We start from the raw sequence: 15,147 nt of genomic DNA, 5'->3' as shown, positions 1-15,147 counted from the left end.
TGAGAGCAGTCTTCCCCAGGGAGTGCGTTTCAGGGAACCGGGGGTCCTCCCGAAGGAGGAAGGCCAGGGGAGCGGGTCACGGCAAGGCTGCAGCCACTGGAGACGCCAAGTTCTTCCTCACCCGCTGTCCTGTGAGGAGGAGCCCACGAGAGCCCAGTGTCGCACGGCCTGCCCACGCGTGCCCTGGAGTTTTACAGGTCTGCAGGGCACGCGGGCTGGGCTGTCTGCAGTGGGGCTGGGCTGTCTGCAGTGGGGCTGGGCTGTCTGCAGTGGGGCTGGGCTGTCTGCAGAGCATGCGGGCTGGGTTGCCTGCAGTGGGTCTGGGCTGTCTGCAGAGCATGCAGGCTGGGCTGTCTGCAGTGGGTCTGGGCTGTCTGCAGTGGGTCTGGCTTGTTAGGACTCTAGAAGCTTTGTCTGAGGTGTGCACTGGGAGCATTCTCCAGTCTGCGGCCCGCCTCCTGCTTTCCTGACTGTGTCCTTTGGTCAGCACTTGTTTTAAGTTTTAATGACGTCCAACTCACCAGGCTTTCTGCTGTGGTCACTCTGCCCAAGATGTCATCTAGCCCAGAGTCCCCCTGGTATTCCCTCCATTTTCCAGTAGAGTCTTTACATTTCTGTCTTCATGTTGGCATCTCTAATTCACCCAAGCAGGCTCTGGGTGGCATGCTGGCCTCTTCCCGTGGTGACAAGTGGACATCCCTGTTCTAGAACCATCTGCCGAGGAGGCTTTCGCCTCCTGGGTCAGTGCCTGGTGCTGGTCCGATGGCAGCTGGACATGCACTTTCAGTGTCGTGGGCTCTCCTCTTTCCTTCCGTCTGTTTACCTGTCCTTGAGCACTAACGTGCTTCCAGGCGGGGTTTATAGTAACTTGTCAAACGTGGGGATGTTAGTCCTCCAGCTCTGCTCTTTAGAAGGAATGATACTTTGGATCTTCTGGGTCTTTTGTGTTTCCATATACACTTTAGAATTTAAAATGTCAACTTCTACTAATATGAAGTCCCTGAGATTTTGATAGGAATTAGTTCAGACTCATTGATCACTTTGGAGAAATTAGCTGGGACAGTATTGATCTTCTTACCCATTAGCCTGCTATATCTTTCCATTATGGCAGTTTCCTTGAATTTTTCTTAGCGATGCCTTTTAATTTTTAATGTTTTCACAAGTTTATTTGTAAGTATTTTATATTTTTGATGTTACAGTAAAGGATTTTAATTTTTCAATTTTCCCACTAACGGTCCCATACGTAGAAGAGGCATGGTCTTTTATTTTTGTAGCTACCCCTGCTTTTTTTCCCTTTGGTTTTTACATACTCGACCCTGTCCTGTGTGATTAAAGAGATTTGTATCTTTCTTTCCAATCTTTATTGCAGTCTTTTTCTTGGCTTTACTGCATTGCCTAGGATGTCCTCTATAATGACAAAAAGGGGTGAGGTTGTCCCCAGGCTGAGAGGAAAAACACGAAGCCTTTCACCATTGGGCATAATGTCAGCTATGGGGATTTTAAAAATATGGTTTTTACCAGATGAAGATTCATCTTTTGTGGAAAGTTTTCTAAGAGTTCTGCCATTTTCATAACAAAGTTGTCATCTTAATAAAGATGAACTAAGTCCTCCTGTCAGAAGACTCTTAGGACACAGTGTTCCTGCAAGCCAGGAGCCACTGAGTGCCAGGGAAGGTGCTCCCCAGGCCCCCGAGGAGCAGGACACTGGTCCTTCCTGCTATTCCAGCAGCTGGTCCGGCCATTCCACGAGGCAGGTCTGATGCCGTCTGGTCTGTTGGACGTTGTAGCAAAACACCTTGCTCGAGTGGCTTTGGAGCCACATAAACTGGCTCTGACAGTCCTGAGGGCCAGAAGTGCGAGGTCACAGCACAGCGTCCTGTTGTGTGGCGAGGGTTCCTTTCCCATTCCCAGGTGGCACTCTCACCCTGGGCCTCGCCTGTGGCAGAGACAAGCAGCTCCCGCTGACGTCCCCCGAGGCTAACCACCTCCAGGCCCCTCCTCACCTTGAGTGAGGATGCAAGTGTGGGGGGCACGTGCGTTCAGAGCAGGCAGGGTTCTGTGGCCAGGGACCCTCACTGCTGACAGGAGGCAGAGAGGCCACATGCCCAGGCTGGCCAGAGCAGAGACTCCGCCCGCTGTGTCTTGTGATGGTCTCCTGTTCTCCATCGCACACAGCACAGCCTGCCAAAGTTTCAAAAGAATTATCATAGAATTAAATAAAACTCTTGGACATCAAAAATTAAGTTTGCTTAGTTTCCTCTTTGTACTCAGCGTAGACATACATAAGAAGATGAGCAGGAATAGTAAACAGAACCTTCCAGTATAAATCAGACATGGGATAAGGTGAATACGAAGCACACTGCGTCTCATGCCAATTTATTTAATAATGGAAGCCACGAGGGTGACGTGTGGGCTCCCTCCCGATACCTGCCATGGATTTCTGAAGAACTCTTGAGGCGTGGCAGCTGCTGAGCAACGGTTTCAGGCAGTGCCTTACAGGCCAGGCACGTCTGGAAGGCCACCGAGCATTCCAAGGACAGAGATGTGGAGGAGGACTGCAGGGCCCGTGACAAGAGTGACGCCACCAGCCACCCTCTGCACCAGGACAGATCCCATCACACCTGTGGGGACATGCTCAGGTCCTGAGAGGCACCCTGGCAGGGCACAGGCACCCGGCAGGGCCACCGGGAGGGGGAACGCAGAGGTGGTGGAGCCCCGTGAGTGCGGGAGCGGGGTCCTGGGCCCTCGATCCAACGAGTCTCGAGGGCTGCTGAGTTCCTGAGCTCCTGGGAGCCGGCGCCTCCGGAAGCAGCAACTCCGGACTGTAGTCCAGTTCTCACCAAGATGGCCGGCCACCGAGCTCACAGGCCCCGCGTGCAGGGCTGGGAACAGGGCCACAGCTGAAGGCCTCTCCCAGGTGGACGCAGTTCGCAGCCGCTGCCCCTAAAGTGCCTCCGCATTGCCCCTGGAGTCCCGGCACCCCCTCCAGGAGGAGGAGATCTTGGGCTTTCTCTTGACCCTGTTCCTCTGGTTGCCACATGATTTGGATAACTGGCAGGCACAGGGTAAGCCACTGACATCTTTTGCTAGTTTTGGAAATAAACTTTTTTTCCCCCCAAATAGGCATTTTACTAACCTTACAAAGGTAATTTTCTAAAAATAAAAAGTTGTTCTTTGGTTGTAAAACTTGAAATTTATGGAGGTAAACTGGAATTGGAATCGTGTTCTTAGCCTAATATTTAGTGAGAAAATATGGAGGAAGACTGTCACCAAGGTGCTAATTATGTGTCCAGAGCTTGCTCCAGGAGGCGCACAGCCAGAGACCAAGCGCCCAGGGCGGCCCCCGCCATACTCAGGGCAGGGCAGCTGAGTGGTAGGACCGGAGTGGCAGAGTCAGCCCCAGGAGAGAGCAGAGCTGCCTCCCGGTGCTAAGGGCTCAAGGTCTGCTTTTAGGGTCGCGACTCTGTTTTTCTTTATACAACTCTTTACTCTTTGTATCTCTGTGTCTAAGAGGCAGGTCCCAGGTTTACCAGTGGCAATGACGATACCATAGACAGTTTGTCACCACATCTCGCTGACTTCATCCGCCCAGTGGGATGTGGACTGTGTTCATGAGATGAGTCTCTTGCTGACATTCTAGCAAGAAGGTGATCTGGGGCTGGAAGAGCAGCTTGGAGCCTCTGGCCGCTGGTCCAAAGCTTGACTTTAAGTCCTCCTGTGGCCATCAGGGGTGCTGGGTTTGTTGTCTCTGCTCAGCAAAGAACTGAAGAGCAGGACTCAGAGCAAAGGTGACAGAGACAGAGACTCCTCTGCAGAGAGGGCCCCAGAGCTGGGAGTCCAGTGGGGAGCTTTGGTCTATTGTGGTCTCTGGAATTTCCTCCTTTCCTGTCTCCTGCCCCGTCCATGTGCTCCTCACCGTTACTGATTGGTGCCCTCTGTCCACTTGGCTGTTTTAGTTTTTCTGCTGGACCCCCACACAGAGCACGAGCACAGAACTTCCGTCTGCCTGGGTCCCCGCTTGTGTCCACAGGTGGAAGGTGGCCTCATCAGGGGACCCTCTGCTTGCCCCTCCTTCCTGAGTCCACCCCACCCTCCCTCACCGTCTTTCCCTGGCTGCCCACGCCCTTCCCCGCCTCCCCGTCCCCCTCGGCTATCTGCACCGTGTGCTCTCCATTCACATCCTCACTGGAGTCTGACTTTTATTCACTCTCAGTACACATCGCCCTCTTCCGCCAGAGGGAAAGTCGCTATTGGACTCCACCCTCAGTTCCAGCCTCTCAACCTCTCTCCCTGCCGTGGTGTGCTTGACAGATGGGAGATCCTTACTGGTCAGCTTCTCCTGACACGTCCAGAGGCTCCTTCTGACCTCTGGGTGCTGAAAGGGCCTGGGAAGAGCTAAGCTGGAGCAGCCCCCCACACTCAGCCCAGTGGATCCTGAGAGTGGCCGAGTGGTCCCTGCAGGGGCAGGCCGGGCGGGGCAGGTGAGGGGACCGCGGCGTGAGCGGCTTCTGCCGGCCTGTGCTCCGGGCTGTACTGATGGGTGTAAAGACCTCGGCCTTCTCTGCGGCTCCTCCCAGGAGAAAGCAAGGTTGCCCTCTCTAGTTGGCTCGACTCCCCACCAGAACCAGGTCGCCAGACAGAGTCCCACAGGGTGGCCGTCTTCATGGCTCAAGACGCCTGAGGACTTCAGGGCTTCTGACTCTGTGCAGCATCTTTGGTACTTTATAAGGTGCTCGGAAGACTTCGAGAGGCTTTGACTTAATGGGATCCTGCAAAGATGACATAAAATCCTCAGAAGGGTCATTTCAAGAATTTTCCAGAACCACTTCCATAGATACAGTATGTCCTTGGATGGAGCACAGAAAGTATTTTGTGGCCAGATAATCACACTGTAAATTCTGTGCACTCATAAAAATTCTGACCAAGTGCCAAGCAAACACTACAGTGAGCCATGAGTGGTCCGGACATGTCTGCTGGAAGAGAAGTTCCACCCTCATCAACTGGTGAGCCATTCCACTTAGTTATGTACTGACAGCACAGAGGACTTCCTTCCACAGGGAGGACTTCCTTCCACATAGAGGACTTCCTTCCACAAGGACTTCCTTCCACAGATAGGACTTCCTTCCACAGAGGACTTCCTTTCACAGAGAGGACTTAATTCCACAGAGAGGACTTCCTTCCACAGAGAGGACTTCCTCCCAAGGAGAGGACTTCCTTCCACAGGGAGGACTTCCTTCCACAGAGAGGACTTCCTTCCACAAGGACTTCCTTCCACAGGGAGGACTTAATTCCACAGGGAGGACTTAATTCCACAGAGAGGACTTCCTTCCACAGAGGACTTCCTTCCACAAGGACTTCCTTCCACAGAGAGGACTTAATTCCACAGAGAGGACTTCCTTCCACAGAGGACTTCCTTCCACAAGGACTTCCTTCCACAGATAGGACTTCCTTCCACAGAGAACTTCCTTCCACAGAGAGGACTTAATTCCACAGAGAGGACTTCCTTCCACAGAGAGGACTTCCTTCCAAGGAGAGGACTTCCTTCCACAGGGAGGACTTCCTTCCACAAAGAGGACTTCCTTCCACAGAGGATTTCCTTCCACAAGGACTTCCTTCCACAGAGAGGACTTAATTCCACAGAGAGGACTTCCTTCCACAGAGGACTTCCTTCCACAAGGACTTCCTTCCACAGAGAGGACTTCCTTCCACAGAGAGGACTTCCTTCCACAGAGGACTTCCTTCCACAGATAGGACTTCCTTCCACAGAGAGGACTTCCTTCCACAGATAGGACTTCCTATCACAGACAGGACTTCCTTCCACAGGGAGGACTTCCTTCTACAGGGAGGACTTAATTCCACAGAAGGACTTCCTTCCACAGAAGGACTTCTTTCCACAGGGAGGACTTCCTTCCACAAGGACTTCCTTCCACAGAGAGGACTTCCTTCCACAGGGAGGACTTCCTTCCACAGGGAGGACTTCCTTCCACAGAGAGGACTTCCTTCCACAGGGAGGACTTAATTCCACAGAAGGACTTCCTTCCACAGGGAGGACTTCCTTCCACAGGGAGGACTTCCTTCCACAGGGAGGACTTCCTTCCACAAGGACTTCCTTCCACAGAGAGGACTTCCTTCCACAGAGAGGACTTCCTTCCACAGGGAGGACTTCCTTCCAGGGAGAGGACTTCCACAGAGCAGTGATCTGTTGCCTCCAAAAACATAGAGTTCAACCCATCTTCCTTGGTTTCTTCACGGGGTCTTAAAGTAAATTCCATAGCAATTTGGAAAGACAGTTCTGTGGAATCGTCTTTTTTATGTCTTGCCTGTTTCCCAGTCACCGTTGGGCAGTGCCTCTTCAAGACAGCCACGTAACTTGTGGCAGATTTCTCTGTTTATGTGTCTGTGCGTTTGCTGAGCTGCAGTCACACTCAAATGTGCAGAAACAGGAGACTTACATTTCTTCCCTCTTTTCTGGTTACAAACCAGTTTTAAGCACCAACTTTGAGATTTGAGCGATCCCTTTCCTCTGAGGCCTCCTGCAGCAGTCGGTCTGGAGAGACCCATGCGTGGTTCCATCTTCCTCAGCCACGCCTGCCAGCGGCGGCCACTGCAAGGAAATCACTGTCGCACCTTCTGAAGAGAAGCCTAAGGGGAAATAAGAAGACTTTCTCATTCTCTTCCAGTGAATGCACACAAACCCTAGGCTTTGAGAATCTAATGACGCCATTTGGGGATACAGTTAGTAGATGGTGATCACAAAACCATCCATGTGATCACGCCATTGTAAGGGGAACCACTGGTGAAGGCAGAGTCTGGGTCTTGTCTACCTTTGCACACCCTAACTATGATTTTTATCTCAGAACAAGTTGTGTGCCTTGTCTACACAGGTATTATTTCAGCATTAGAAAAATAAAAAACGTGACAGTGAACACTGGTGGAACATGATCCATATGCCACAGCTTGCTCCGTGGTCTCCCTGAGCCTCAGGACAGTCCCCTGGGTCCGGTGTGACAGTCACCCGTGTCAGGGGTGTCCATGTGGTGCACTGCACCTGCTGCCTCTGGCTGGGCGGGGCTGGAGCGAGGGCCCTGCAGCAGCTTCCTGAGGCTTCCCGTGTGACCACGCTCACACTGCTACAACCTGGAACTGGAGTCGGCGCCTCTTCCTGTGGGCGTAAAGCACAGGCTATGGAAGACCCGTCCCGTTTGGGGGAGAGATGCTGCTGCACCTTGCCAGTGTGTCTTGCAGCCTGAGTGGAGACTACTGACAATTCTGTGGTGATCCTGCGGTGGCCACAGTCAGTCAGGGTGGGCCTTGGTCCCTAGAGGCCCGCTGGCTGGAGCTCGGGTGTGGGCCAGTCAGGAGCACACACGTGTGTGGTGGTAAACAGAGGGATGCAGGTCAGACGAGTTGAGCCCAGGAGGAGCTGGCTGCGCTGGAGGTGGGCTGAGCCTTTGCACACTGAACGCAGGCCTCGGGGACTTTACCTGTCCTTGTTTAACACCTGTGTGACTTTCAGAACTCACATGGCTCATGCCGGGCACACAGGACTAAGCACAGGTTCCCGACACCACTGCTGCCTACTGGCTGCCAATGACATAGCTATTTAAGGAGCACCACAGTTGAGCTCATTATTCGGGGGTGACCACACTGTGAACATTGAGAACCTGTCCTCCCGAGGCTGGATCTCAAGGGGGCTCTGGGGGAAAAGTGGATAATCTTCTGATACCTCAGGGAGCTCTGAACCGAGAAGAATGGCATGCTGGGAATGTGGGCAGTCCCCTGGGGTTGGCCCCACCCCGAGCTGCGGACACTTGGCAGCCTCCGGGCTGTGGCTGAGGCCTGGAGAGATCCGTGTCCCTCCTCAGTCCTGGCCTCCCATGCACCGGGGAGGACGTGGCATTGTTCACTCAGGACATGTGCAAGGCAGCGGTGCTGCCTGGGAGCTTCCCTGTCCACTGCTGCAGGTCAGGGGCTGCACCCTCTGCTGCTCAGCCTCCTCTGGGCCCCCTGGCATGTCCACAGCCCTCTCCGAGCCCCGCTTCCTGCCCTTCCAGCTATGCCTTGGGGCCAGCTCTGGTCTGGCCAGCTCCTCAGCCCTGCTCACCATCTCTCCCTTGCTTCTCCTCCACAGTGTCCTCCTGTGACCAGGAGCACCAGTCCGCCCTGGAGGAAGCCAGGCAGCCCAAGAATGACAACGTGGTGATCCCCGAGTGTGCCCATGGGGGCCTCTACAAGCCGGTTCAGTGCCACCCATCCACGGGGTACTGCTGGTGTGTGCTGGTGGACACAGGGCGCCCCATTCCTGGCACATCCACCAGGTAAAGCACAGTCCCGGGCCACGGGTGGTAGGTAAGGCGCTGGGTATGGAAACCAGGAGGGCAGGGCCACCTCGGCACCTGCCATGGGCATGGCACCTGTGAGACCTGGGCCTCACACCCTGAGTGTCCGTCTGTCCTCTGCTTGGGTTTTCATTAGGATGTGTGGTGTGTGCCATCAGACGGTGGGCAGAGTGTGCCCTGAGCTCGGCAGAGGCTCAGCAGGGCAGCCCTGAAAGCTCATGTCGCCTCAGTGTGGCTGCTGCCAGCTTGTGCCTCGGCCAGCACGCAGGCCACAGCCCAGAGCAAGTGCCCCTTCCGCTCGCCCCTTGTGCCGGCAGAGGAGGCCGGACGTGTGGGGTGCCGAGGGGACCGGCGCCCAGGGGGCCTGCTGGGGTGTACGGATTCTCGAGTCCCAAGTCCTCACTTTACACAAAGTGGGAATACGGGAAGCAGGAGCGACAACAGGAGCCCAGGGTCTGGTGCAAGACCATAGCTCCTCACTCCTGGTCCGTGTGCAAAGTGCCTCCGGCCCCTGAAGGCCGGGCTGCTGGCCAGGGGCTCGCACTGTCCTCTAGCAGCTCTGTCCTGACTGTGCCTTCGACTCTACCTAGATTTGTATCAAAATGGTTGACATAATGCACAGGCATCAGCCTTCCGACCCTCCCTAAGTCATCTCCCCACTTTCTCCAGTGTGAACCCAGGGGAAGGAGAGGGGCTAGCTGGCAGGACCCAGGAGCTGGAGGCGCAGGTGACCAGCCAACGCCTGCTCTGTTCAGGCTGAGCCCAACCTGGCCACCCTCTGGCCAGGAGGGGTACCAGCTTCCTGGGAGCCCTGCTTTGGAAATGGCAGTCACATCATGCCATCAGAGCTGACCAGAGGGTCATTATGCCCTGCCCAGCTGCGCGGGACAGACAGCGTGTTCTGATCAGTGCCCCATGGAGCCAGCCAGCTCAGAGCAGATCCCGGCAGGGCCCCAGGGCAGCGATGGGCCATTGGGAGCAAGTGTGCTCTGCCCGGCTTGGAGACAGCATCCCCCTGTCCCGGGCTTTGGTGTGAGGCCACTTCTGTCCCTGTGCATCGGCACACAGAGAGCAGTTTTCTGGGAGACCGGGAATAAGTGCTGCATGCTGGGAGCTCTGGCCGGTTCCCCCTCTGGGCTGTGCCAGCCGCACCCTTGCCCGTCCCGCGGCTCTGCAACAGGGAGAAGTGTCCCTGGCAGGCATTTTCTTAGTGCCCTCAAAACCGGAGCTGTTCAAACTGGCTCTGGAATGGAGACCAGCATCGACAGTGTTTTCCCTAAGGACCCGGGAAGGTGCTGTGTCCCCGTCTGCTCTCCTGCCACGCCCTCCCCAGCCACCCTGATCTCTTCTGCCCCCTTCATCCCGCTCAGGACTGATTGGATTCCCATTCTCCCAGTCACCTGAGGGCGGGGCAACCCCCTCTTCTTCCCCTTTTAGGAGCCAGTGAGGGGGCTGCTCAGGGGCTGGCTGCTGTCCTGTCTCAACCTGTCTCCTCCCGCACACATGGCACCCAGGGTCAGTCCCGGAGGCTCTGGGGGAGGATAGTGCACCTTCCTGTGTCCCCTGGGGAAGGGCGGCTGACCTGTCCTGCATCCCACCTCCTCTCAGGAGTTGCCCCCTGCTCTGAGCAGTGGGGTCTCCCGGGGCTCTGGCAGTCGAGGACACCTGTCTGTGTGCGTGTTCTCCTCTCCTCTCCTCTCTGCGGCTCTCCTTCCTGGCTCAGTCCCTGTCCTGCCGGGCCTTGGAGAAGCATCCTGTGTGGCCAGGACAGCAGGTTCTGGCAGAAAGCTTTGCCAGCGAGGAAAGCCTCCCCTCCTGCCCGTCACCAGAATGCCAGGAGGAGGGGTCCTCTGCAGGGGTGGCCTGTCACAGGGTGGTCAGGAAGGAGGGTCCTCTGCAGGGGTGGCCTGTCACAGGGTGACCAGGAAGGAGGGTCCACTGCAGGGGTGGCCTGTCACAGGGTGGTCAGGAAGGAGGGTCCACTGCAGGGGTGGCCTGTCACAGGGTGACCAGGAAGGAGTGTCCACTGCAGGGGTGGCCTGTCACAGGGTGACCAGGAAGGAGGGTCCACTGCAGGGGTGGCCTGTCACAGGGTGGTCAGGAAGGAGGGTCCACTGCAGGGGTGGCCTGTCACAAGGTGACCAGGAAGGAGGGTCCACTGCAGGGGTGGCCTGTCACCAGGCTCCCAGGAAGGAGGGGTGGCCTGTCACAGGGTGACCAGGAAGGAGGGTCCACTGCAGGGGTGGCCTGTCACAGGGTGGTCAGGAAGGAGGGTCCACTTCAGGGGTGGCCTGTCACAGGGTGACCAGGAAGGAGGGTCCTCTGCAGGGGTGGCCTGTCACAGGGTGACCAGGAAGGAGGGTCCTCTGCAGGGGTGGCCTGTCACAGGGTGACCAGGAAGGAGTGTCCACTTCAGGGGTGGCCTGTCACAGGGTGACCAGGAAGGAGTGTCCACTGCAGGGGTGGCCTGTCACAGGGTGACCAGGAAGGAGGGTCCACTTCAGGGGTGGCCTGTCACAGGGTGACCAGGAAGGAGGGTCCACTGCAGGGGTGGCCTGTCACCAGGCTCCCAGGAAGGAGGGGTGGCCTGTCACAGGGTGACCAGGAAGGAGTGTCCTCTGCAGGGGTGGCCTGTCACCAGGCTCCCAGGAAGGAGGGGTGGCCTGTCACAGGGTGACCAGGAAGGAGTGTCCTCTGCAGGGGTGGCCTGTCACAGGGTGACCAGGAAGGAGGGTCCTCTGCAGGGGTGGCCTGTCACAGGGTGACCAGGAAGGAGTGTCCACTTCAGGGGTGGCCTGTCACAGGGTGACCAGGATGGAGGGTCCACTGCAGGGGTGGCCTGTCACAGGGTGACCAGGAAGGAGGGTCCTCTGCAGGGGTGGCCTGTCACAGGGTGACCAGGAAGGAGTGTCCACTTCAGGGGTGGCCTGTCACAGAGTGGTCAGGAAGGAGGGTCCACTGCAGGGGTGGCCTGTCACAGGGTGACCAGGAAGGAGGGTCCTCTGCAGGGGTGGCCTGTCACAGGGTGACCAGGAAGGAGTGTCCACTTCAGGGGTGGCCTGTCACAGGGTGGTCAGGAAGGAGGGTCCACTGCAGGGGTGGCCTGTCACAGGGTGACCACGAAGGAGTGTCCACTGCAGGGGTGGCCTGTCACAGGGTGACCAGGAAGGAGGGTCCTCTGCAGGGGTGGCCTGTCACAGGGTGACCAGGAAGGAAGGTCCACTGCAGGGGTGGCCTGTCACAGGGTGGTCAGGAAGGAGGGTCCACTGCAGGGGTGGCCTGTCACAGGGTGACCAGGAAGGAAGGTCCACTGCAGGGGTGGCCTGTCACAGGGTGACCAGGAAGGAGGGTCCACTGCAGGGGTGGCCTGTCATAGGGTGACCAGGATGGAGGGTCCACTGCAGGGGTGGCCTGTCACAGGGTGACCAGGAAGGAGGGTTCACTGCAGGGGTGGCCTGTCACAGGGTGGTCAGGATGGAGGGTCCACTGTAGGGGTGGCCTGTCACAGGGTGGTCAGGAAGGAGGGTTCACTGCAGGGGTGGCCTGTCACAAGGTGGTCAGGAGGAGGGGTCCACTGCAGGGGGTGGCCTGTCCTAGGAGCTGGGGATGCCCGTCTACCAGAAAGGCTGCCACCCTGCCCGTGAAGCTCCCCCCTAGCGAGGGAGCAGACAACATGGACAAATGGTCAGAGGAGCCCGATGGGTCAGTGTTCTGGGCAGAGACAAATTCCCTGTAGGAAATGAACACGGCTGGGCGGAGTGGTGAGTGCAGCCCACACGGCCAGGGAACCCCTGACAGATGGCAGTCAGGGCCGCAGGTACCAGGGAGCAAGGGCTGGCCAGCCCAGCAGGGGTGAATGCTGCCCACACAGCAAGGTTCAGGTGAGCTTGACCAGGGCTGGCCAGGTCACCAGGCGCATGGAGGAACAGCAAGCTCAGTTTCAGTTGATCCCATGGCCTGGTGGTGTTGCCAGGGAGAATCTCAAATCTGCTCCAACAGCCCCATGTGTTAGCTTTGCCCTGGACAGGTTCCCCTCTTAGGTACAAGCAGCTGCAGAGGATCCAGGCATCCCACCCACGGGCCATAGTACTCAGGGAGCCCCCCCTCTCTTCTCTCTCTTGCTGGGGGAACGAAAAAAGTTTCTAAGAAGTCCCAGGTAGATTTAGTGTGTGGATAACTGCCCAGCACTGGATCACGGGTGCTCAGCAGTCCATCAGAAAACCAGGTCAGCAGCACCAGGGGAGAGAGCAGCCTCATGGGTCTTTGCTGCTGTGCCGGGGCTGGGCAGCCAGCGCACAGGGACAGCCACCCGCGTGGCTGTTCACACACTCTCCGTTGCATGAGCACGGATCCTCACCGATGTCCCGAAGCTTGGGAGGTGTTCAGGAGGTGCTCCGCAGGTTGGAGGTGCATTGAGCGGAGAGCCCAAGTGCTTGTTCCCTCAGTGATCCTGTGTCTTCTGATGGAAGGAAACGGGAAACTCTGACAGTGGAAACAGCTGTCAGTATCAAATGCCTCATCACTTACCTATGTCCTAAGCTAAAGAATCAAGGGCCTTTGTCACAGACTTGAGTGGAGTCCAGTGAGCATATGTCCTGCCCACTGAGGGACCAGCTCCCTCCTGGTTCTCCTGCCTCGGTGTCAAGATCAACCCCTTGGCCACAGTTTGCAGGTCCCTGAAGTTTGGGCCCAGGCCCCTGTGCAAGCCCAGGCCACCAGGCTGGTGGGATCCAGGCTGGGAGGAGAGGGACAGGTGTCTACTTGGCAGAGAGTAGGAATGAGTACTGGATCAGTATGGGGCAGGTGAGACCCAGCTGCTACCCTGGAGCCAGAACAGACCCTTGTCCACTGTCCTGAAAGGGCTCCTCTGTTCCTGAGTCTAGAGCTCTGTCCGGTGGCCACAAAGGCATGAAACCACTTCTCCACGGCAGTCGGCCTGAGGTCTGATGGGCAGCCAGACAGCAGAGAGATGTGTTGATTCTTTATGCAAATAAGTTAAACAAACACTGCGGAGAAGAGTGGAGACACGTGGAAGCCCTTCAGCTCTGCCCTGGGCATCGTCCTGCAAGCACCATTCTGCAGACAACGGCATTCTGCTGGGCTCAGGAAGAGCAGAGGCTCCCTCACTACCTTCTTAAATTCAGCCTCAGTGCTGGGATCCTTAAGGGACTCTGTCCCCCATTTGGAGCCAGACCCTAGTGATGTCTGGGGTGGCTAGCTTCCTCGTGGCTTCAAAGTTAGTAGATGACAAAAGGGGACTAGAATGATCTCATCATCCTACGTGAGGAGGTTGGGTCCTGAAGGGGTTGGATGCACTACAGGGATTTGAAAGGAACGGGGCTGCTCTCTAACTCTGCAGAAGGGCTACCCGCGTGTGCCTCGGACTCTCAGTCCAGGCTCAGTCGGGGGGAAGCCCTCGCTGCAGGCCCACCCAGTCGGAGGGCACTGGCAGTGCCCATCCTCTGCAGCTCAGACCTCGTGTGCTGGGAAGGGGCCTGTTCTCCTGTAGCTGTCAGTTCTAGACTGTTCCAACTGCCCAGATGCTGGCCCAGGGCTGGAACTGAAGATCGGGCTTGCCAGTGTTCTCCACACTTAGCATGAGGAGCTCCACGGCCCTTGGGCAGCAGAGTGTTCATCCAGCCCGCTGGGTGTGCCCTGGTTGTCTTATTTTTGAGGTGCTGGACTCAAACCCAGGGCCTTACACATTCCAGCAAATGCTTTCCACTGAGCTGCACCCAGGCCCTCTGGGTGCATTTTACCTCCCCTCTGCTGGCCACAGCCCCAAAGGTACCAGTGGGTGGGGTTGTCCCTGTGACTGTGAAGTCTCTGCTGTCTGTCACTGAACCTCACGTTCCCAGGAAATCTCGGCTCACGGCTTTGGGTAAAGTGTGCTTTGTGCTGTCCAGAGTCTGTCAGGGACTTCATTCCCAAACCACGTTTCAGGAAGACACACTAGTCTGTGAGTGTGGGGTGTGGGGTTCTCTGTTCAGGGGGGAAAGGCAGAGGTGTGGGCCCGGCTAGAGCTGCCCTGGGACTGGCCCGATTCTTGAGACGCCAGAGGAAGGAGACTGGAGAAATCCATTTTCTTTTACTTTCTAAGATTGGAAAACAAGGGAATAGTGGAAAATGAGAACACACATGATCTCTGTGAAGTAAACGTGACCTGGCAGCCCCTTCTTAGAGCATGAGAGGGAGGGGACAGGAAGGGAGGACCGGGAAGGAAGGGAGGACGCGGAGGCCAACCTTGCAGTGCCGCAGCCTGCAGGCCGAGGCCCAGGACACGCCTCCTGCCCCCTGCTCCTGGCTGGCTCCCATGCATCTGTCTGCCTTCTCCATGGATCAGTCCTGGCCTGCACTGATGTCCTGCACAGGAGCCCGAGGACCCAAGGAGAGGCCGTGGAGGTGGAAGGACTAAAGAGTGGACCTGCGGATGGGGGGCAGGAGGCACAGGCCAGGACAGGGCTGCACCAGCCCCATGACTCCTGTGAAGTCCCCTCCAAGGAGGAAAACCAGGGGACGTGTCCAGCAGAACCAGTCATTCTGCTCAAGACTACCCCTGCCCCCAGAGGTTTCTCCCAGGAGTGGATTCCCCTCCCCCTGGTGCTGGCCAGGTCCTTATCTGGGATCAGCCCGAGAAGCCTGAGAGGGGACCATGGAGGGGGCAGCTGAGGCCGGGGCCACCTCTGTGCTCACAGCCTCTGCACTGGCTTTGACTGCCCACTTTCTGCTGGGCTGAGTTGGCCTCATGGGACACAGACCTCCACTCCATCTCCAACACCCAGGCAGTGCCCAGGCCAGGTGGACTTGG

The 15,147-nt window shown here is 57.0% G+C and overlaps 1 protein-coding gene across 3 annotated transcripts in view; it reads left to right on the top strand.

Annotated features, from left to right (window-relative positions):
• Window positions 1–15,147, top strand: part of Smoc2 (SPARC related modular calcium binding 2) — a 140,156-nt gene that overhangs the window by 97,550 nt on the left and 27,459 nt on the right. For all 3 annotated transcript variants that reach the window (XM_078018678.1, XM_040283596.2, XM_005321441.5), the window contains exon 8: window positions 8,132–8,318. In XM_078018678.1, coding sequence (XP_077874804.1) covers window positions 8,132–8,318 — 187 coding nt within the window. The remainder of the gene's footprint in view (window positions 1–8,131; window positions 8,319–15,147) is intronic.

Source organism: Ictidomys tridecemlineatus, chromosome 8 (assembly GCF_052094955.1).
Source record: "Ictidomys tridecemlineatus isolate mIctTri1 chromosome 8, mIctTri1.hap1, whole genome shotgun sequence".
Classification (NCBI taxonomy): Eukaryota; Metazoa; Chordata; class Mammalia; order Rodentia; family Sciuridae; genus Ictidomys; species Ictidomys tridecemlineatus.
The sequence above is the reverse complement of the archived record's forward strand: the minus strand, read 5'-3'. Positions and strand labels throughout refer to the sequence as shown.